The sequence below is a fragment of the Clavelina lepadiformis genome, chromosome 6, assembly GCF_947623445.1.
Source record: "Clavelina lepadiformis chromosome 6, kaClaLepa1.1, whole genome shotgun sequence".
NCBI lineage: Eukaryota > Metazoa > Chordata > Ascidiacea > Aplousobranchia > Clavelinidae > Clavelina > Clavelina lepadiformis.
The window spans coordinates 6952529-6976266 of NC_135245.1; the positions used below are offsets into that span (position 1 = coordinate 6952529).

The following is a 23738-nucleotide window of genomic DNA, read 5'->3' on the forward strand; positions in this document are numbered from 1 at the left end:
AGCAATGTCATATAGACCTGGGACAGTATGTATGCTTCACATAAAATATTGTCTGTTCTTCTACTATACTTGACACTCAACTACGAAACCTTAGCACATGTTGGTAAGATGATTAATTAGACTTGATAAATTGTATTTTATGAAATACATACATATTTTAATGAATTACTTAAGAAAATACTATAGCATATACGTAATTTCAATCGTTGTAGCATTGGTTTTTACCAGTTCAATGCAGGTCAGTAATCAGTGGTTATGAAATAATGTTTAAAACTTTAAGCCAGCTAATTTACAACAAATATGCACTCATAAAATTACAACTTTACTCTGCAATTGCCTCATAGCGTATACTTTTTTGAAAACATTTTCCCATCTGAGCATAAAAATACTTCTTGACGTTTACACTTCACGTTTGAAATATTTTGGTGTTATGTGGCTATTGCCAACCTTGCTAATTTATAGAACTAGCTCCTAAGAAATAAGGTTTAAATATACTTTAAAAGCGTAAGCGAAGCGAAAAACTGATACAAAGACAAAAAGTGTATGCAAACGAGTATTCTTGCCTAAGGCTACAGTGCATATAAAAATATTAAGTTTAGAGAACGGTGTTGCAGTTGAATCCAGATGGTGGCTCGAAATTAACAATGTAATTTTATCGTTGGAAGCTAATAGTTAATTTTTAAAAAGTCAATGCAATGAAGAATGTTGTGTTTGTAAATTCTTGCGACATTTATCGCAACTTCATAGTTATCACAATCTTGCTCGGTCAATACTTGCGTTTATTTTAGCCCATTACCCATCTGCTTATGTCGAAAGTACTGATCAATACCTATATGAAAATATTGAACGCAGAATTCACAATTGAATTAACGATATCAGAAATGGAAAAGCTAAATTACTGGCAACTGTATCTATTTCAGGCGACGGACAAAGAGTATGGAAGGATTTCATCTTTCAAGGATCGTTAGAAAGAGACGAATTTTATTACGACAATTTTCCTGATGATTTTGCGTGGGGCGCGGCAACTGCTGCTTATCAAATAGAAGGAGGTTGGAATTTAGGCGGCAAAGGTGAAAGTGTTTGGGATAATTACACCCACCGTGTCCCTTGCTGGTAAGACAAACATATCACAGAAATAACTGATGTTTGCGTTATACCTTATGGTATTCTAGTCATGTTGATTTATCAAAATGTATTTATAGGCTTATCCGTAATCAGACAGGAGACGTTGCCTGCGATACTTATCACAACGTAGATGACGACATCGCCATTGTAAAGGAACTGGGTTTGACCCATTACAGATTTTCATTTTCCTGGAGTAGATTCTTTCCTGACGGAAGAAATGATTCCGGACCACTGGAGGACGGCGTAAATTACTACAATGATTTCATCGATAAATTACTTGACATTGGTGTGGAACCATTAGTAACACTTTTTCACTGGGATTTGCCGCAAGCTCTACAGGATGACTTTGGCGGTTTTAACAGCAGTGAAATCATAGATCATTACGTCAATTATGCCGACTTCTGCTTTCGTACGTTTGGGGATCGAGTTAAGTACTGGTTCACGTTCAACGAACCTTACATGTACTGCTCTTTGGGCCATGGTTTGTCCGTGGCAGCACCGGGTTTGTTGGAACCCCAAGTGGGAACATACAATTGTCTTTACAACATGATTTTGGCTCATGCAACGGCCTACCATAGGTAACATACAACCAAAATTTAAATTTAACTTTTTACGTCACAAAATCTACATGATATTTTGTAATATTTAAACAGATATCATGAACTATATGATCCCCCCTTCGCCCAGGGTGTATCAATTACACTCAGCTCAGAATGGGCAGAACCAAAGGATCCAAACAATCAAGAGCACTGGAATGCAGCAAATCGCTATCTCCAATCGGAGCTTGGGATATTAGCCCACCCTATTTACGTAAATGGCGATTTTCCAGAGATAGTAAAAGGTATAAGATCGTGAGAGGTTTAGTGAGTTGGTACAATGTAATAATGTTATAACTACTATTTTTACAGTTGTTAATATTTACCACATTTATGCTAATTGTTTCTTGTAGTAATTAATCCAAGCAAAACTCTCTTTAAATATTTTCTCTAGGAAATAAAATCTGCTAAATGCATTGATATATCAGCAGTTTTAAACAATAATAATTATCAATAAGCAATTAACCAGGTTGAGTTAAATTCCGAGAATGTTATAGTTATAAGCATAGATGGGATTATATTTATCCTTGCTCAAATGCATTTGAGCAAGGACGGGTTATGTAACCCTTTGTCAAATGATTTACGCTAAATCCATGCAACCTTTGCTCTCATTGACTGACAATGTGTAATTCAATAAACCTGCATTGACATGTTAATAATTTTCAAGCATCTATCTAGCTCCACGGTATATTTGTCATCGGATATAGTTCATACCTGTAAAATTTTCCACACACAATTGTGTCACGTTAACGTTCCAAATCATTGTTTGTGGAAAGTACTACATTCAAATGCTGAACGATCATTGCGTTTTAGTATGATACAAACAGCTTTTAAAATTTTTCATTTTTAATCTAGAAATGGTTCGCAATAAAACACAAGGAACGCGCTACGAATATTTGGGAACAAGACTCCCCGAGTTTACTGCGGAACAAATGCAAATGGTGAATGGATCTTCCGATTTTTTCTCATTGCAAATGTACACCACCAGATACGTCGAGCCTTTCGAATACCCGGATCCGTGGCTTATCAGTTACGTCTTCGATAGAGATACAAGGACCATGTGTGATGCTCGGTGGGATCAATCTCCAGGTATGTAATTTTTAGAACGTCCAGGCAAGGCCTTATATTAACCAACTGTAACGCCCGTGGCAAATTTAGCGCCGTACGCTCAAAATTGTTCATTTTTAGGTAGTAATTTGAACGATTTTGAAAAATTAACAGTCGTTAGTTTAACTATTGTCTTATTGCAAATGTGTATACTTGTAAACTTTTTCAAAAAAATTGGCCAAAGTCTATAATAGATAACATAAGGGAATCAACACCGTAAAATTGAAAAACTTTCAGCTGATAAGAACTTGCGCGTGGCCTATGGCAATTGCTGCACTTGGTACTGTGTAAATTCTAGACCTAGCTTTTCTTCATTTAGGTTGACTACTCTTTCTACACTGTCATAACATAACGGTCTTCTGCAATGTGCTGAAATTTTTATTTTAGGATCCGCATGGCTCCGTCCGGTACCGTGGGGCATGCGTCGGCTTCTAAATTACGTGAGAGCCGAGTTTGGTGAACGTCCGATTTGGATAACCGAAAATGGATTTGAAATCAATCAAATTTACGACGATTACAAGAGAATATTTTACTACAAGTCTCACTTAAATGAAGTTCTCAAAGGTAGGTTTTCAAACCCATTTGCAAACGGTGTCTAAGCTCCGATATAATTGCGACCAAAATTGCAACAGGTCTCCTGATTTTATGTAAGTTTCCACTACGCCCAGATAAGCGTTGAACGCCAACAACTTCCAGTAACCTCCAAAACCATATAAATTTTATATCATTTAAGTTTTCCAGTTTCGTTTTCATCAATGAATAATTATTATTCATTGTTTTACAAACTTACAAGTATACTATATAACGATGATTGAAGTTAGCTACACAAAAGCATTTCCAGAAATCGTTTATACTTTATATTGTACCTTGTTTTAGTTGAAAAAAAAAGTTGTGTAATTTGTGCCAGTCAAAAAATTGCGGTTACCCTGTTAACAAATATAACACATGCCCCAGTAAATGTAAGTGCAATGAGTGGAATGTATTAGAGAGCAGTTGACTGACTTGTTTATGAGATATCTCAACGACTTTAAAGAGATATAAAAGTATGATGGTGAAAACTAAAACAAACATTGCGCGACAGGGCCACCTCTGTTGCCAGTCGTCATATGCTTGCGGAGTAAACACACTACTTGCATTAGAGGCTGCTTGTATATACGCTTTATATAATTACGGTACATTTGGTTCACCCTTATGTGGTGACATGATGGCCGTAAATAACTTTTTACCATAACAACGTGAGTTAAAATAAAAATTTTAGAAAGTTGTTAAAAATATCAGGTCTTATTTTATCGAAAATTCATAAAAGTTTTCATCCATGATGAATAATTTTGGATTAAATGTCATAATTTTTAGCAATAGTAACAACCAGTCATATTTAGCCATAAGAAAGGATGGAGTTGACGTCCGGGGTTACTGCGCATGGAGTCTTATTGACAACTTTGAATGGGCGTCCGGATACACACCCAAATTCGGGCTTTATTACGTAGACATGGAAGATGAAAATCGCACCCGTTATAAGAAAAGATCGTCAGACTGGTAACGTATTAGATTTTTTATCATGGTAAATTCGACATACGAGGACTCGTACGTTTCTTAACTGTGTGCAGCAGCATGTTGTGAAATATTTTAAAATAATAAAAACATAAAACACAGCACCAATAGGCAAGATACATTCGATGTTGACTTCAAATTTCTTTATAATTTTCAAAATTCAGGTTTCAGGAAATGGTTCAAAGTCATGGTTTTACACAACCTAACTCTGATGTGCTTTACTACGGTACATTTCCGAAAACATTTGCGTGGGGAGCATCTACTTATGCTTATCAGGTTAAACCAGTACATGTTTGATGATACATGTAGTTTCTTTCTTTTTCAAACACTTTTTGTAAAATTTGCAATTTTTATTCCCCTTTCATGCACGTAAGGGTGGGCTTAAGTTGTGATATACCTAAGAGTGCATAATGGTAACAATTGATGTAAACGCTCAACAAGAACTGTGACAACATTGTTGTAGGTGGAAGGAGCTTCGGACGCAGATGGAAAAGGAATCAGCATTTGGGACAGGTTTACCTCCCGGCCTAATTCTCCTGTAGTCGATTCATCAAGTGGAAGTGTTGCCTGCGACAGCTACAACAGAATTGAGGATGATATCAAGATTCTCAAAGAATTGCGGGTAAAATAGGAAAACTGTAAAATAAAGTTAAGTTAATTTTTTTTTGTTGCAGTATAGGTTATACTCTAAGACAAACATTTTGTGAAACATTTTTGCTTCTATAGGTGTCTCACTACAGTTTTTCAATATCGTGGTCTAGAATACTACCAGATGGAATTGTAGAAAACAAAAACGAAAAAGGAATAGATTACTATAACCGCTTAATTGATGCTCTGCTTGTGGAAAACATTCAACCTGTTGCTACCCTTTATCATTGGGACATGTCATCGGTTTGTAAAATACCATTATTTACCACAAGTCTATAAAATATTTAATAAAAAAAAAATCATTTTAGGATTTGCAGAACAAATACGATGGCTGGCAAAGTAAAGATATAATTGCCGATTTTGGAAACTACGCAAGACTGTGCTTTGAAAGGTAAAATGTTTTTTTATCAACACAATTATTCTCTCTTACTAAATTAGCTTAATAAATAGCTTAATAAATTATTTGTTTGTAACGGTAGATTTTCTCCTCATAAATAGCATATTGCTTTACACTTTCAATAAGACTTTAAGTTTTTGAACTTTTGCAAATGCTTTGGAATGTCACAGATTTGGAGATCGAGTGAAAACCTGGATTACTTTAAGTGACCCACAAACCGAAGCTATCAAAGGCTATGATACAGGGGAATTCCCGCCACAAATTGCGGTATCCATGCAACGCTGTTGTTACTATATAACTTACAATTCGTATTTTAATAAACTAAGACGATGAAATGATGCTCAAAACACTTTACATTTTGTAGCAGAATAACTGCTTCGTTATGCAATACCTCATGTTACAATTTTATTAAGCTTAAAGCCACAATCAATATACAGTAGGTTACCAGTACACTATAAAGTTCATCAATGCATATAGGTCATCTGGCAATGTCAATAGATGAGCTTATTTTAGTCTAGTCTGTAGAAATCCAGTAGTGACATTAATGCCATTGTATTCAGTCTTTCCTATGTATTTAACTTAATTGTCCACAATTTAACTTACAGGGTAAAGGTGAAATTGCATATTTGGTTGCCCACAACATGCTCCTAGCTCATGCGAACGCATGGCAGATATATGACAAGGAATTTAGATTGAATCAAGGAGGAAAGGTGACAAAAACATTGGAAATTGCCTGTGGACAGTTTATGCATTTTCGGTTTTAGAAAAAGCAACAACATTTACTTGAACGAGTATTATATTTCATAAGATATCTATATCTCTGGATTCGGATTGGGGCGAACCGTTTGATGGCTTAAAGCAAACGGACATGGATGCAGCAAGCAGATACATGCAAGTAAGTTAACTAACTTTTTTTGTACAGAAGCTTGTTTTATTCTTATCTGAATATCACATTCTTTCACTAGTGGTCTCTTGGATGGTTTATGAACCCTTTGGTTAATGGTGACTACCCTGAGATTATGAAAAGAAAAATTAAAGAGAAAAGTATCGCTGAAGGCCATGTTGAATCGCGCCTACCTCAATTCACTGAAAAGGAAAGCGAATTGGTAAAAGGTGGGTTACCTATAAAGAAATCGTTGCGAATGTATTTTTTCTATATATTTGTAAGGCTTTAAATCCTACTGCGATCGGTGTATTTAGGTACAATTGATTTTGTCGCTCTAAATCATTTTACGAGCTGGTATATCGGACAAGCGGATATTTATGAGAACGGAACAGCTCCGTTTCTGGGAGTGGAGTGCAGAGACAATCAAACTGAGGAGCGGGAGCAGTGGTTGGAGTGGTCCCTTCGTCAATCTACTGGTCGAGCTCTGCCACAAAACATCAACATTGATGAATATGCTGATGAAGCAAGTTAGTAACTTTTTATTATATGTATTAATCAGCAATCAGCATGTAAAAAAACTTACTAAGATACGCAAACTAATAGAAATTGACGGAAAGAACCTTTTATTAGATTCATTCATTTCTCTTTTTCATATCCTCAATTCTAAACTAATCGCTTAAACACTTTCCAGCAAACATTCCTAGTGTAGAAAATGACATGGATATCATAAAATTACAAGATTGGACGTGGCAGGAAACGGGATCTCCAGATCGAAAAGTTGTACCGTGGGGAATGAGAAGAATTTTGAAATACATCAAAGGTTTGAGACTTTGATTGTATCTACCTTTTTCATTGATTTGTTGTATAGTTGCGTTTTTTTCCAAAATAAAAGTTTCACTTTACAAGAAAAATATTGTAGATTTGTACGGCAACTTACCCATTTATATCACTGGAAATGGTCTGTCTGAACCGGTCAAAACCAGTGTTATTGCTGACTGCACAACTGCAAGAAACCCAGTTACAAGGTATGTATACGCAACTGATAAAGCGTAATCAAATTTTGATGAAATTTTCAAACCAGCAAACAAGTTGGTGTATGTTATGTAACGGAAATGTTTTAATTAAGGTACCGTTTAAATAATATTTGGTTAGCTAAAATAAACCCAGTCACAATTCGACAGATGGAGAGATATAGGTTTGAATGACACTGAAAGACTTGAATACATGCAACATTACATAAACGAGGTTTTGAAAGCGATTGAGCTCGATCATGTTGATGTTCGGGCATATTTTGCTTCTTCTCTCATGGACGGCTTTGAATGGTTATCAGGTATACCTGGGACTTATATTACCAGTCCTTTAGATTACCAGAATTATTTTTGATGTGACCACTGAACATTTTTCTAATTCTAACCACAGGAAATAAAGCAAAGTATATATACATTCTTGATCATGTTTAACACAAACTATAAGATTTTTTAATCCATAAATGTTAAAGTTGGCCCCATAAATACTGATTGGCCACGTTGGTGTTACATAAATACTGTTTACTTCAATGTTAGCATTACATTTGCTCGTAATAGCCGCCCGCAAGTGCAGGGTTTTTGTCTTATTGGGCCGACGGATATGTAGCCATCTACCTTACACCAAAACGTTATCCCGATCAACTTCAATGTCGTTTGAACGACATCGCGATTTTACATTAAAATGCTGAAAATTTAAAATTCCGACCTACTAAAAAGCACAAGCAGGCACCAGGAGATTATTAGTTTTGGGGTTATTTTTATACAGGAAATCTGTTATTCGGATTTTTCTTGTGTTGCATTTTTCATGCAGCATTTAATAAGTATTGTATGCATTTTGCTTGGTTGAGATTGTTGTTGATTGATTGTTACGATTTAGGGATAGTGTCAGGTCGGGAAGTGTCCATCATGGAAAGTGCTACCTGGGAAGTGTTGTAAACTTTTGCACTGTCATGACAGTGCGTGGTCATGCAAGGACAATCAGACCAAGCGGCCAACTTGCGATTTTGTTTTGCGAATGACGTAATTGCATCTTGTGTGCCGCCACTTTCGATGTGAAAACTAAAGTTCGACTAGAACACTCGACAAACTACAAACACCAGTCTGCAAAAAGTAACATTTCCAAATACGCAGTGAACTAACTTGAACATAGGACTCTGTACGTAATATGACAAGTCTTGAGTAACGTACAATGTATGAAATATGTTGAAAATTCCACAGGGAACGCACTGTAAATCGCGCGCTGTGAATATAAATCTATTGAATTCATTACCCTGATATATAACAACCAAGAATTTAGCGGTAATAATGCAAAATTCAACGTTCATAGTAATAGTAACAAGGGGTTTGTCTCATACTATTAAAATAAAAAGTATACAAACTATGAAAAATATTTGGTCCTATACCTATATACATTACTATTTGTAGTAACTAACATTAACATTACTGTTTACTCTCAGGTTCATATTGATCGAACTAGAATAATAGTTTTCCTTTGGTTTTTCCATTTTATGATTCCATTTTCATTTTGTAGGTTACACTGAAAGACATGGGCTTTATCGTGTCGATCCTAACGATCAAACACGAACTGCCAAGAGATCAGCGTGGTACTACGCAGACCTGGTACGCGAAAATGCTTTTGCACCTCCTTCAGGACAATGTCCTTACAATCTAGATAGGGATAGGCCACTCTACGGAAGTTTTCCCGATGGTAAAACCGTAAAGCTTGCTTCAATTTGAATAAGATATTTTTCAAACTTTTTGAATTTAAGATTTCATCTGGTCTTCGGCAACATCGGCCTACCAGATCGAAGGTGCTTGGAATGAGGACGGAAAAGGGGAAAGTATTTGGGACGTTTTTGCTCACACGCCGGGAAAGATTAATAACGACGCCACTGGAGATGTAGCTTGTGACAGCTACCATAAATATAAAGTACGATGCTGTATTATCATTACACAAAAAGCAAATACCTGCAAAAAGAAATTATTACTCGAATTTAGATTTTTCAACAAATTTAGTTGTAATTTGTCTATGTCTTTCTTTCTTTATTTATTTATTTATTTATTTATTTTTATGCATTTATTTTCAGGACGATGTGCAACTGTTGGAGCAGCTTTCGGTCGGCTTTTATAGGTTTTCCATTTCATGGCCTCGAGTAGTTCCGTCAGGGGAAGTTAGCAAGGGTATCAACGACGCTGGTATACAATATTATAAAAATTTAATTGCAGAGCTTTTATCGAAAGGCATTCAACCGATGGTAACTCTGTATCACTGGGACCTACCGCAGGTAACACTGTTAATGTAGTTTGCACTTTTTATCAAAAGATGCAAGCCGTCTAATGGCATTAGAAGATTTGTTGGTAAATTTTTGTTACGTATAGGCGTTAGAAGAAAATTATGGCGGTTGGCTTGATCAGTCGGGTAAAGTGGTTGACGCTTTTGCCGCTTATGCGGATCTCTGCTTTAAAGAATTTGGAAACAACGTTAAGTTTTGGATCACCTTCAACGAACCATACATTGTGGCACAGCTGGGTACCAACGTTTATGTTATTTGTTTGAAGAAAAGTTTGATGGTTTAGCCTAAATAGTGTTATAAATAAAAACTAAATCGATTTATAAACCGAAGTTTAAGTACACTGACGTTGTCACGTTTAAACCGGCGATGCAACTGGCCAGTTCCGTGAAGCACAAAGTGAAGGTAGATGGTATTTATCAGGAAATACAAACAGAATTACATACTCCGTAGGTTATGGCTGGGGTTCGTTTGCACCGGGACACTTTGAACCCGACAAAGGAATGTACCAAGCAACTCACAACGTAATAAAAGCTCATGCTAGGGCTTACCATATCTACAACGACACCTACCGTTCAACGCAAAAAGGTCAGATTGGAATTACACTAAACTCAAATTGGGTCGAACCACAATCTCCATCCGAACCGGACGATGTCGAAGCATCGGTAAGTGCAAAAGATGTTCCTGGTTAGCGGCGATGTTTGCTGAATTGTTGGAGCGATTTATTCTTACTTTTTCTATTCACCAGCAACGAAGTCTTTCCCACTTCACAGGTTGGTTCGCCGAGCCAATATTTAACTCAGGTGATTATCCTGACGTCCTGAAGTGGAATGTAAGTTCTAAGGCAGAAAGTAAATTTGCTACTTGATACGGTTTTACAGTAGCTTTTGTATCTCTACTGCCTCCCTCATCAACAGGTTGGAAACGAAAGTGAATACTACAACATAACAACTAGTCGCTTACCAGAGTTTACTGCGGATGAAATCGAGAAAAACAAAGGAACTTCGGACTTTTTCGGTCTCAATCACTACACTTCAAATCTGGTTGTACCCTGTAACTATCACCCTGAGGAAGGACCCAACCACGATTCAGATCAGGTTTAATTTCTGGTTTACGTTTTTTTTTTGTGTAAAATTAGAAGCTAAAGTAAGTTCACATGAAATTGTGATTTTAAACGAAAATTGCCAACGAATAGAATTTAAACAGCTGATTTAAAAGAACTGAGTCATAGCAGAATAACGAAAATAACTGTGCAATTGAAAGCGTTTTTTCTTTACTTGTTGCCTATTGTAGGTACTTTTCACTAGCCATAGGTTATATCTGATAACATCTGGTTGAACGATATAGTTCTGCCAGTTTGCTTTATGTTTACTCGTGGAGGTCAAATTATTTCTGTTAAGTTGTATTTATATACGAAGGTGGCGACAATGTTTATAAAAAACTCTTTGCATTTATGGTTATTGAGCTGGTGTGCGATACAGTTTTGTAAGTTCTCTCCTCAATTTTTGCTTTCTTTACTTACCAATCAGAACACTTGCGGATTGGGTTGCCCAGAATGGGCTCCTTCAGCGTCAAGCTGGCTTTACCAAGTTCCATGGGGTATCAGAAAACTTGTCAATTGGATCAAACGAAACTACCAAGATCCTGACATTTACATCACTGAAAGTGGCGTATCAGGCAGGGCAGACTACTACTTAGATGACGAATTTCGCAGCACGTATTACAAAAATTACACCAACGAACTACTGAAAGGTATATAGAAAAATTTATGCGTTATAAATTTCCTAAATTTTTACAAACTAAGGTCCTATGTACTTTTGTTTATTGGATTATGAGTTTATCTAGAAGCTATATCAGTTATATTCGCTAAGACTTTTATTTAAACTTTTTTAAATTACATTTATTTATAATTGTATTTAAAATTTTATCGCAGCAATTCAACTCGATGGAATAAAAGTTAAAGGTTACACCGCGTGGTCATTGATGGACAACTTTGAATGGGCTTCTGGATACTCCGAAAGGTTTGGTTTGCATTGGATCAACTTCGACGATGCTAATAAGACAAGACTCAGGAAGGACTCAGCTTCATATTTTCAGTCATTGGTGGAAGCCAATGGTTTTGAGAGAGCTGATTCGGAGCCCTGGGAATACTTTTGGGCGAAGTATGTCAAATGGATTCTTAACATTATCTTAAACGGCATGTTAAGCACTTTTTTCTGTATCAGTAGCCCAGCTCTGTTTTTTCGTAACCCCTATACTGATACAATGTTATTCTTCTTAAGGATACTCCCAAGATACCAAACGTACTGTTACTCTTATATTTCCTTGGTATATTCGTGGTTTTGTCTTCATCTTCTTTGCACGTTTGAGACCAAAAATCGAAGTAACATTTTAAAATTTATAACCAGGATATTTAGGTGTTTACTTTCATACAAGCTTTGGTTATACAGGGGAGAAACCGACAAAATGGATTTTGTCAACGGGAGATTTTATGACGACTTTACCTGGGGAGTCTACACATCGGCTTACCAAACTGAAGGGGCTTGGCAAAAAGATGGCAAAGGTAAAACGACACATAACCTGGAAGGTTTATGCGTAGGGCTTTAACTTTTAACATTGTATTTGTAATTACAGGTCACAGCAACTGGGATGTTTTTACCCAACAGTCGGGAAAAATCCCGGTCTCTGACGCAATGGCCTCCAGTCACATGCAAGTCAGTATTACGGACGACGGTTCAAGTCTCACGACTGGGAATATTGCATGCGATGGTTATTACAAAACAACTTATGACGCGCAGGTAAATTAGCATAATACACGATTTACCATTCTTAGGTAACTCTCATTGGTCACATAGTACATATGAGCTGATCAAGATGGCCTAGATATAGGGTTTCGTTTCTACTTTATACTTTAATTACTTCCATAATAATCACAATTGCTGCCTGGACTTTCTAAGTTAACCAAAGGTCTTGGGGCGACACGTTACCGGATATCGTTGTCTTGGTCTCGCCTTTTCCCTGGCGGAAATTTAATGGGAGATGAAGAACCAAACCAATTGGCAGTTGATCATTACAACGTGGTTATAGATGATATAATAGCCAGAGGAATCATTCCAGAAGTCACCCTTTATCATTTCGACTTACCTCAGGCTTTACAGGATCAAGGAGGTAGGAGAGAAAGTACAACGCATATGATCGCATATAGCAAACCGCAATGTTTTTGCTGGTATATCTGTTTTATGCATCTTTTTTATCCGTCAAGTTTTTTAAAGTGTCACCTTGGACGATTTTCTTCCCAAATTCAATTCAGGTTGGACCAACGAGAATTCAGTTAGTTGGTTTGAAAAGTACGCCAATTTCTGTTTCAACACGTATGGTGATCGAGTAATGAACTGGATTACGATATATGATCCCTACTCAGTCGCCTGGAAGGGCTATGGAAGCGGCGAGCATGCACCCGGTAAACGCCATTGATATACTTTTACTACAACGTTAGCATCAGCATTTTATCGTTAGTGTTATATGATTTACAGAATCATAACAGCTAAAATAAACATATCATTTAGGCTCAACCGCAAATAAAGCTACCGACCCATATCTTGTTGGGAAAAATCTACTGCTTGCTCACGCCAATGCCTATCAGGCTTTTCAGAGTTCTGACAGTAAAGCTCAGGGTGGAAAAGTACGTATAACCAAATATTTAATGCAGAAAATGCGATATGGTTCCAATTTGGTTATACCAAGTAGGCTAAAAGTTATTCGCTGGATGCGCAGTTAACAATTTGACTATATAGATATACGTAGAATAAAGAACTATTGACATAGTTAGTGTTTTCACTCAATCATATTGCTTGGAATAATTGTCATGGCTGGTTTGAAGATAACAAAACGTTCTACAGCGATTTTAGTATGTTACTGTATATAGTATATGAATCCTCCAAACGACAAACGTTGGCTTTCAGGTGACGATCGCCCTGTCTTCAGACTGGTATGAGCCGTCAGATATTGGCAATGCAGATCACGTTGAAGCGACAATGAGGGCCACAGAGTTTCGTTTGGGCTGGTTTGCAAACCCTATCTACGTCAACGGAGATTACCCACAAACAATGATAGACCAAGTTGCAAAGAAATCATCACCTTCTCGTTTACCGGCTTTTACTGACGACGAAAAGATGTTGATTCTTGGCGAGTTAAAACTTTGTACTTCTTAAAACTTTTTCTTTCTTGATAGCTAATTGTGTATACCGTCAATGAATAAATACACAGAAATACACAGTCCAATCAAATACCTGTGAATTTCCTGCAGGATCATCGGACTATTTTTACATCATTCCTGGAACTGTTCAGCTCGCCTCATTTCTATATAGCATAGACCTGGGTTCAAGTTATGAAAGTGATCAGGTAAAAATTACGATACATAGCATTGGCGCCCACGGTATAATTCTGTTATAAGCCTCACAAATGTAATTTTAGGACGTGCAACTTTCACGGGACCCGTCGTGGCCAGTTAGCGGAGCTGATCCTTCAAGACCCCCGGTTGCCTGGGGCGTCCGTCGTTTGCTTTATCTAATCAGTGGAAGGTACGTCACTCCTCCGTCATTGTCTGCTGGGTCCAAACTACCAATTGTAGTTGGTGACGCTGGTTTTGCTACTGATGATGACGTACAGTTGTCGGATGATTACGAACGCATCGATTATTACAAAACATACCTGAACGAAATTCTTAAAGGTTAGACACACATGCTGAATTGCAACTGCATATAATACATTGTCGAGAAACAATGTTTATGTTTTTTTTCCATCTTTCAGCACAATACAGAGATGACGTCATTGTCAGTGGATACTACGCGCAGTTTATGGATGGATTTGAATGGGAATTTGGGTTTACTAGAAAAACTGGTCTCCATAGTGTCAACTTCAACAGCCTTGACCGGTTTGAATAAAAGCATTGCTTATACTTTTACAACATTGAAACCATTGATCAAGTACATTGAAACAGAATAGACATTTCTATTTCTTCCAGGCCGAGAACACAAAAAAGTTCAGCATCGTATTTCAACAACATTATCAGGAAAAGTGGATTTCCATTGCCAGAAGAAGACACGTGGCTCGATGGGACTTTCCGGGACGGCTTCATCTGGGGAGTGTCATCATCAGCGTACTCGGTTAGTTTGCAACTAACAAGCAACAATAGTTGCAGGAAAAATTTCAAAATGTCTCATCGACTCTTTATAAATTAGGTGGAAGGTGGCTATGCTAACAAAACTGTAGATAACATTTGGGATGTTTGGACCCATGAAGGCGGAACAAGTAACGGAGATGTCGCCGCTAATCAGTTTGAAATGTGGCAGGACGACATTAAACTCCTTAAAGATCTTAGCGTGTCACATTATCGCATTTCTATTTCATGGACAAGGTATAACAGAAGAATATTGGGGCATCTTTGATCTCTGTTGGTATACATATGTTTTGGCAACTTGGCTTGAAACAGGTTATTTTTCTTTGTTTAGGTTTAATTCTTCAGACGGCAAAGCATACTACACTGATCTACTTAGTGCTCTTAATAGTAGCGGTATACAAGTAATTGCAGATTTATACCATCATGATTTACCTCAATATTTGCAAGACGTCGGTGGCTGGGCAGCGCAAGAAACTGTGGACGAATTTCTAGCTTACGCCGACGAATGCTTTACTAGCTTCGCTAAGTACGTTGGTCACTGGATAACGATTGCGTCACCCTATGAAGAGGTAGGAATTTTATGGACTTTCTTTGTCTTTACTTGACGTTACACATTTATGAACCATTTAAGGCTCTATTCACGGCCTTATGGATCATTTCAGATAACAAAAGGTTACGTGGAAGGTTTGTGGCCGCCTGGTGAAAATAACCAGACTAAGGCATTGCTTGCAGCGCATAATATGCTGAGAGCGCATGCAATGGTATATGATCTGTATAACAGCAGCTTTAGGTAAGAATTGATGTTAACTTTCCTCAATCACTAACTAACGCTACTTAAACACTATATTTATAACTCCTTTTCAACTTTTTAAAAGTGTATTAATTTTATCTTCCTTTAGATCTCTCTACGATGGTGCGGTTGGAATGTCTTCACTGGCAAACTGGGCAATACCGAACAATCCGCGTGTTCAAGCTGATTACGACGCACGAGAAAAATATTTAAATAAAACAATTGGTTGGTTTGCCGAGCCTATTTTTACAGGAGATTATCCTCAATCTGTGCGTGATGAATATGGAGACGCATTGCCTACGTTTTCAACAACGGAAACGAATCTACTACACGGATCCACAGACTTCATAGCGATAGATCACTACACGACAGTAAAGGTATTAGCAATGATTATGGAAAAAATGTTTGGTATCGTCAGGCGAAGTTTTGCGAATAAAATGCAGGTGGATTAAGTCGGTAAAAATACTCTTCTCTACATTATCAATCCTAGTCTAAAGTAGTTGACATATCGGTTTGTTTTGTCAAAGTTAAAATACTTCAGCGTTTAGTACATATACGACATAAGTATGGTTGTATGTCAAGGAACAATATAAAAACATTATACACACAATTACAAATATAAGTACATTTTCTATTGAATTTACAAACACTGCATGCTAGCAGGAAGTCATGAACGCATAACTATAAATACATCGCGTCGATTAGCGACATTTTGGTTGAATATCACGACCATGCTACAACAATGTTACTAGAAATCGGTTTGTTAACTTTAAATCGCTTTCAGGTAAATAAAGATATGATTAGAAAAGACTACACCTGGTCTGCAACAGCCGATCCTTCCATTCGGGCAAGACCGAAAGGTCTTAGGGAGATTCTTAAGTGGATCTCCGGCAGGTATGGAAATGATAGACCTGTGTTGGTGACAGCAAGTGGGTTGCCAGACGCAGCAGACGTAGAAGTATCTGGAAATGTGGATATGGTTCAGGTTAAACGACAATACATCAACGAAGCTATGAAAGGTAAGTACAACTTGTATATACTGTTATTTCCATGATTCAATTGCAACGCTTAGCAATGCTATATAGTATATACTATACAGCCTTATACCACCACAATCACTTTTTCTGAGTCAACGTATTATTTTATATTTTTACTCCACAGCGCAAAACTTGGACGGGGTAAACTTAGTCGGCTACGTTGCGAGGTCGTTTTTAGACGGATTTGAATGGGACATGGAATACAACGTTCGGTAAATTATTTCTTTAAATTTATTGCAGAAAACAATTTCTTGAATAATTCATAACAATATCACGTCATTAACTATAAATTGCACCCATTTCAATTTTTTCTATACTTTTTGCCGCCATTCAATTTCCAGATATGGTCTTTATCACGTCGATTTCACATCACCGGATCTGAACAGAACACGAACGTCATTTGGAGATTCTTTCGTAACAATAGTGAAGGATAATGGCTTCCCTACAGAACACTTGACCAACACGCTCCCCATCACTTCTTCCGAGGTTCCTCCTGATGCAGCTCGGAGTGATTTCACGATGCTTCCACCATCTGCTAATCCGTCTCAAGCTGGTGTAGACATCTGGAACGTAAATAAATGAGCTTTGATTGTTGGAGATTGTTATGCTGTGGTTGCAGTTATGTTTAAAATTTCTGAATAATTCCAATCGCTTTTATAGAAATTCAGTTCGCTTCATCAGCGTGATGTGAATATCTTCCACTACGGAACGTTTCCAGATGATTTCAAGTGGAGCGTTTCCACGTCCGCATATCAGGTTTATGATTAAATGTATATCTAAAATTGATATAGAAATTTTACCATTTCAACTAGAACTAACGTTAGATCCCCTGTGCACTTAAATACACTTATCTCAATTAAAATTTCGCATTATTAACTTAAATTTTTTTCAAAGATTGAAGGGGGATGGAACGAAGATGGCAAAGGAGAGAGCATTTGGGATCGATTCTCACACACTCCTAATAAAATTGCTAACGGCGAGACTGGCGACGTCGCCTGTGATAGTTATCATAAGGTAGAGTTGATTTTGTCGTTTCTCAATATTGCAGTCGTGTTTGTAGTTTGCGTTTTGTTGTGGTATGCTTGATTTCGAAATTCGGAGTATTTCAGGAAATCAAACATTTTGTGTTTAGGTCGATGAAGATGTAAGCATAGTCAAAATGCTTGGAGTGCATCAATATCGTTTCTCCATCGCATGGACGAGAATATTTCCCGACGGAACTGCATCCAAACTCAATCAACCTGGAGTGGATTATTACAACCAACTGATAGATGCATTGATTGAGGCGGGAATCGAACCCGTAGTGACTTTGTATCATTGGGATCTTCCACAGGTAACATGGTGAAATTTATCAGGCAAAACCGTGTCTCGTTGAGAAAACTTTTCACTAAAATTTGGAGTTATCTAGGCTCTTGAAGATGTCGGTGGGTTGTTGAACGACACTGTGATTGGTCATTTTAACGACTACGCTGATTTTTGCTTCAAAACTTTCGGCGATCGGGTCAAGTTTTGGATTACATTCAACGAACCTTACGTCGTCACTTGGCTGGGGTAAAGTTTGCATAGTTTAAAATGAAAACTAATTTCTATTTGAATCCGTCAAATTAATACTATTCAAGAAAAGAAAAGAAAAAATAAATGATGCTAAATTTGACAATATGTTTTAACGCTTATAATATTACGGAAATTTTAGTTATGGCATTGGGGCTTTTGCTCCGGGAATATGGTGGCAGCCCGATACAGCACCTTACCTCGCCGCTCACAACATCATTCGGGCACACGCCAAAGCTTACAGGACGTACGAGAAGAAGTACAAGGCATCACAAGGAGGAAAGATTGGAATGACACTGAGTACAGAATGGGCTGAACCGAAAGATCCCAATAATCCGGATGACGTTGCAGCAGCTGATAGAATGTTACAGGTTATTATCATTAAGTAATTGACCTCAATCGGAAAGCAACTTATTTTATTAAATTTGCCGTAATCTTTCGGAAAACGTACTGTATAGTCACATTTTTATCTTCTTTCTAGTCAATTATGGGTTGGTTTGCTCATCCTATATTTAAAAATGGCGACTATCCTGAAGTAGTAAAGGAACAAGTTTACAACAGCAGCATCATACATGGTATTTCATTACTGGTTAAAGCGCTTGCACAGCCTGCAATAAATTGGAGGCGGATAAGATTTAGACTTCCTACATGCGTATAATACAGCTTGACGACGTGATGAAATTGTATCAGTCATAATTTTTACACTTGTCTTTTGTCACAAATAACTTATGGTTCCAAATAACACAGCCAAATGCATAATCCCTTGATTTTTACAGGCTTGTCTGCTTCGCGTTTGCCAACTTTTACGGATGACGAAAAACTAGAAATTGCCGGAACATACGATTTCTTCGCAGTAAATGGCTATACATCCAGGATAGTAACTTACCAAGACAAGAGCTTATGGCCGCAAAGCTATGAAAATGACCGAAACACTGACGAGGTACTTGCACGTACATAACCGTATAGTATACACGTTTGGTTTGAAGCTGGGAGTGTGTTTATTGGTTTTTTTTTATGGATTTTCTAATCAAGGGTTTTATTTTCAGAAACCCATACCGGGAGCTACACAAGGTTATCCTGATTGGCTTCAAGTGGTCCCATGGGGCATGAGGCGTCTGCTAAACTGGGTCGACAGAGAATACGGTCATCCTCCAATTTACATCACTGAAAATGGTGTCGGTACAAGTTACGCAACTGTCGATGATCAATCGCGAACCATGTTTTACAAAGCTTACATCAACGAAGCGTTGAAAGGTTCTTTACCGTATATTTTGGTTAAGATAATATAGAGTCGTAGCTACTGGTACAAACTGGTTGGACAACCTGATATTTTAAGTCCTAAAGCTTGATGGGAAAGAAAAATTTAGCAAGCTTCAAATGGAATTTATGCATCAAATTATTTTGGCTTTTATTCTAGCTCTTGTTCTCGACGGAGTAGATCTTCGAGGTTACACTGCTTGGTCGCTTATGGACAATTTTGAATGGAATTCCGGTTATGGACCAAGGTTTGGCTTGTACGAAGTTGATTTTGAAGACGACGCAAGACCAAGAACCCAGAAACGTTCAGCCATATTTTACAAGTAATTTAATAAAACCGACATGAAAACGTTATAGACAAAGAAAACTTAGTTACGTCTGTGGTTTGGTTTTATATATTTTTCTCATTTTTTTGCAGTGAAATTATTACCAACAACGGTTTTCCACCTTTGGATAGGGATAATATGATCACTGGTGATTTTCCTGAAAACTTTATTTGGGCGTTGGCTACAGCCTCGTACCAGGTGACTTTAATAATCAGCAAAGAATACAATACTGCAGCGATTTGTTATCAATACACTCCTAACAAAAGTGATTTACTATACAATACCAAAACATTCGCTTACTACAGATCGAAGGAGCATGGCTTGACGATCTTAAAGGACTCAATATCTGGGATCAAACCTCCCATACTCCTGGATTAGTGCAAGTAATTACTTTTGAAGTGTCAGTTTTGCATTTGCGCTTATTAAGGTTACACACTATTCAAGATAAATCAATATACTGCCTATAAGTGTGATTTTGCTGTAATTGAATATAAACTTGTTTCGTGAACATAACCATAAATGCGGGTTTAGAATGGTGACACCGGAGACATTGCCTGTGACAGTTACAATAAACTCGATGCCGACATTGCTATTTTGAAAAATGTCGGGGTGACCCACTACAGGTACTACAACTGTAGATTTGACATTTCATTAATAATGCTCTGTATGCCTTAAAGCTAAAATTACTATTACAATCTATTAGTTTTGAAGTTCTGTGTTACAATCAATTCATATCGTTGCAGATTTAGTTTGTCTTGGTCACGTTTGATACCTTCAGGAAAGTATACGAACGACGATGATCTTAATTGGGACGGAGTGGACTATTACAATCGCTTGATCGACGGTTTGCTTGCAGCTGGGATTGAGCCTATGGTAACACTGTACCACTGGGATCTTCCCCTCACCCTTCAGGCAAGAGGAAAACGAATAGAGATATTTATTTATATAGATTTTACCCAAACATTGTGAAACAAGAATGCAAGTGTTATGGTAGTTCGCGGATTGTTTCGCGATCCCTACGACAGGTTTTTGTCCAGCTTTCGTTCTTCTTTGATAGTAATCGCATTACCAATTTTTATTTAGATTGAATTTGGAGGCTGGCCATCCGACGGGGTTATCGATTGGTACGTAGCATACGCCGATTTCTGTTTCCGTGAATTTGGAGACAGAGTAAAGCGTTGGATAACCTTCAACGAGCCTTGGGTCTTTACTGTTTTGGGCTACGCAGATGGGGCCCACTCACCCAACGTCAAAAATCCTGGAAGATCAGAATACATGGCTGCACATCACGTCATACTTTCTCATGCTAGAGCCTACCGGTATCTATATGCTTAACCGCGATTGTTAACCGTTTTGAGCTTTAGGCTGAGTGTTTTGTTAATGTTAAGCTATATACCAAGCTGAAGCTATAATTGTATTGTTTGTTGTAGTACCTTGCTAGTTACCAGTACTTGGTATTTACAGTCAACACCACACAGTTCGCTTTTTTGTAAAATATTTCTTAAACGTCTGCATGAATTGCTCAGTTTTCCAAAAGGAAATAACATAATCCAATGACGTGATCAACTTTTTATGTCGCTTACTTTTCAGTTTGTATTACGAAAAGTACCAAACTAGCCAGGACGGAGTTGTCGGAATAACTTGTAATTCCGACTGGCACGAGCCTAGAAATATTTACAAAGAAGCTGATTATGACGCAGTGTATCGAACCAACCAGTTTTTCCTCGGATGGTTCATGCATCCAATATTCATCAACGGAGATTATCCTGAAGTCATGAAAGTAAATCACATAAAGCTTTCACCATATATATGGTGACAACGTTTGCCCAAAAACAAATTGTTGTAAGCGTTAATTTAATTCGAAGATGGTCAATGCTTCATTTCTTTCTTTCACAGACATACATCGACGCCCGCAGTGCAGAGCAAGGGGAACCGATATCTCGTTTACCGGTTTTCACTGAAAACGAAAAAGCAATGATCAACGGAACGGCTGACTTCTTCGGGCTCAACCATTACACTACTGATTTTGCATTTGATTATTTCGAACCAAACATGTCTGTAGTGAGCTATTATTCTGATAGGGAAGCGGGTGGCGATAAAGATATCACTTGGCCCCAGGCAGCATCAGCTTGGCTGCAGGAGGTAAATGCTCTCTATCTTCTTCTGTAGACAATTTCTTTTTCTCTGCATTCACGTTGTTTTGTGTTAATATTTACGTTGTTTTATTACAGGTACCGTGGGGTCTTCGAAGATTGCTGGCTTACATCAAGGAAGAGTTTAATGATCCTCCGATCCTCATCACTGAGAATGGATTTTCTGAAGAGGGAGATAGCAGCGATTTGAATGATTGGTGGAGGAAGCAATACTATTCCAGATACATTAACGAGGTTTTGAAAGGTAAATGCCATGCTTTAGACTAGATTGAAGTGTCTAATTCGTTATTTTCAAAATGTTTGCATTAGCATGAGCAGTTGAACTGCAAATTATTTAATCTGCTGTATCTTAGTGATTCATAAACACGTTGGAGGCAGGAGCAATAGTTAAGGTCAGCTTAACACTCTTTGTTTGGTTTGTTTAAGCCATAAAAGAAGATGGTGTAAACGTCATTGGCTACACTGCTTGGTCTTTAATGGACAACTTTGAATGGGCTGAAGGATACACAGAAAGATTTGGAATGCATTATGTCGATTTCAAAGACCCAACTCGCGCGAGAACTCCGAAGCAATCTGCCTATTGCTATCAGGAAATTTTAACCAAATCTTTTCCAGTAGAAGGTCTGCAGTTTTGCGGTCGCAATGCTTCAGGTCTTCCGGCATGGACAACTCCCACAACAACAGAGCCCGGTAACTTTTCAATTCAAAAGTTTTGGAAAATAAACACGATATGAATCAATACATAAAACTATTGCCGTTTTTCGCCTTTGTTACACAGTATATGCAATTCATCTATTTTTAATTAATTGTTCAACGCATTTATGATGTTTTTTTCGTCTTAGGTGTTATTACAACAGCAACGCCGAAAACTGAGGTTACTACTACCAGCAAACCAATTGTAATTACCACAGAAGTAATTGGAAAACCACAATTTCTTGGAATTCAATTGACCAAGCAGGAATCGGAAATAGCTCTTTATGTGTTATTCGGACTAAGCATTCTTTTCTTCCTTAGTCTAACCTTACTAAGTAAGTAACCTGTTTACTTTTAAACCGTTCTGTAATTGTTACGAAAAAGGCGTACGCAGATATTGTATCACTATTATTTACACGTAAGTGGCTTTGGCAGTGACATCTCTTACTCCAGTATACTCTTGCATTAACTCTAATTTGAGATTAGATTGTTATGTTGTTTCTTTTAGCGTTATGGGCAAAGAGAAGACCTAAGAATAAAAAATCAAAAGGAATGGATTTAACTGCGACCACAAACGCAAAAGAAAATGAATATTCCATAAATAACAAATCATTTAAATACGAGGAGCAGCAGGAAACCGATTTTTAAAACTGTGATTACACATTTTTGTTGTGTGTTTGCTTGTCCAGCACTGACAAAACACATTTATGACCTGTAGGTGACAACGTTTACGTCCATTAATTTTGAACTATGATGCTCATTTTATGCCAACACTACCAATTATTACACGATCGGAAACCAACGCATTTCGATGCAAAATTCATCTGGTCAACTAACTCGAGTCATTTTCTTTTCGAGTATCAAGTCGAGTCGAGTCATTTGATAAAAAACATTCCAGTCTAGTCATTTCAATTCAAACCAAGCCTTATACAGAAAGAAATAACATCGTTTCCCTTCAACAAGAAACGTTCAAAAATTTTAAAATTGCCTTTGTGTTGCTGCCCCCAATACACGTTCGTACAGACAAGCAAACTTCATTTTGAATCACCCTGAAGTGTGTTTAGACAAAAAACAAAAAATCCTTTTACCTCTGAAATGCCGTTTTTTTCATGCTGAAACGTTATCT

At 37.4% G+C, this 23738-nt stretch overlaps 1 protein-coding gene across 1 annotated transcript; it reads left to right on the forward strand.

Moving 5' to 3' along the window:
- On the forward strand, positions 1 to 23414 carry LOC143462503 (uncharacterized). The gene is made up of 65 exons (XM_076960698.1): positions 1 to 103; positions 921 to 1113; positions 1203 to 1703; positions 1779 to 1966; positions 2577 to 2810; positions 3216 to 3392; positions 4208 to 4364; positions 4544 to 4655; positions 4843 to 5001; positions 5106 to 5270; positions 5336 to 5418; positions 5595 to 5691; positions 6030 to 6134; positions 6233 to 6319; positions 6390 to 6537; positions 6625 to 6837; positions 7002 to 7130; positions 7230 to 7335; positions 7492 to 7640; positions 8867 to 9043; positions 9105 to 9265; positions 9423 to 9620; positions 9715 to 9865; positions 10080 to 10291; positions 10375 to 10458; positions 10544 to 10723; positions 11156 to 11378; positions 11560 to 11788; positions 12077 to 12189; positions 12261 to 12424; positions 12584 to 12794; positions 12937 to 13086; positions 13193 to 13308; positions 13589 to 13811; positions 13933 to 14027; positions 14100 to 14355; positions 14436 to 14559; positions 14650 to 14791; positions 14867 to 15042; positions 15137 to 15374; positions 15468 to 15595; positions 15705 to 15972; positions 16380 to 16614; positions 16757 to 16844; positions 16974 to 17202; positions 17293 to 17388; positions 17527 to 17646; positions 17765 to 17965; positions 18041 to 18183; positions 18326 to 18554; positions 18665 to 18758; positions 18960 to 19123; positions 19230 to 19437; positions 19601 to 19763; positions 19859 to 19964; positions 20072 to 20149; positions 20298 to 20389; positions 20510 to 20678; positions 20850 to 21085; positions 21357 to 21546; positions 21663 to 21908; positions 21998 to 22163; positions 22346 to 22609; positions 22762 to 22947; positions 23121 to 23414. The coding sequence occupies exons 1-65, from the start codon at positions 28 to 30 to the stop codon at positions 23258 to 23260; spliced, it is 10941 nt and encodes a 3646-aa protein (XP_076816813.1). The 5' UTR covers positions 1 to 27; the 3' UTR covers positions 23261 to 23414.
- Positions 23415 to 23738: the final 324 nt, after the last annotated feature.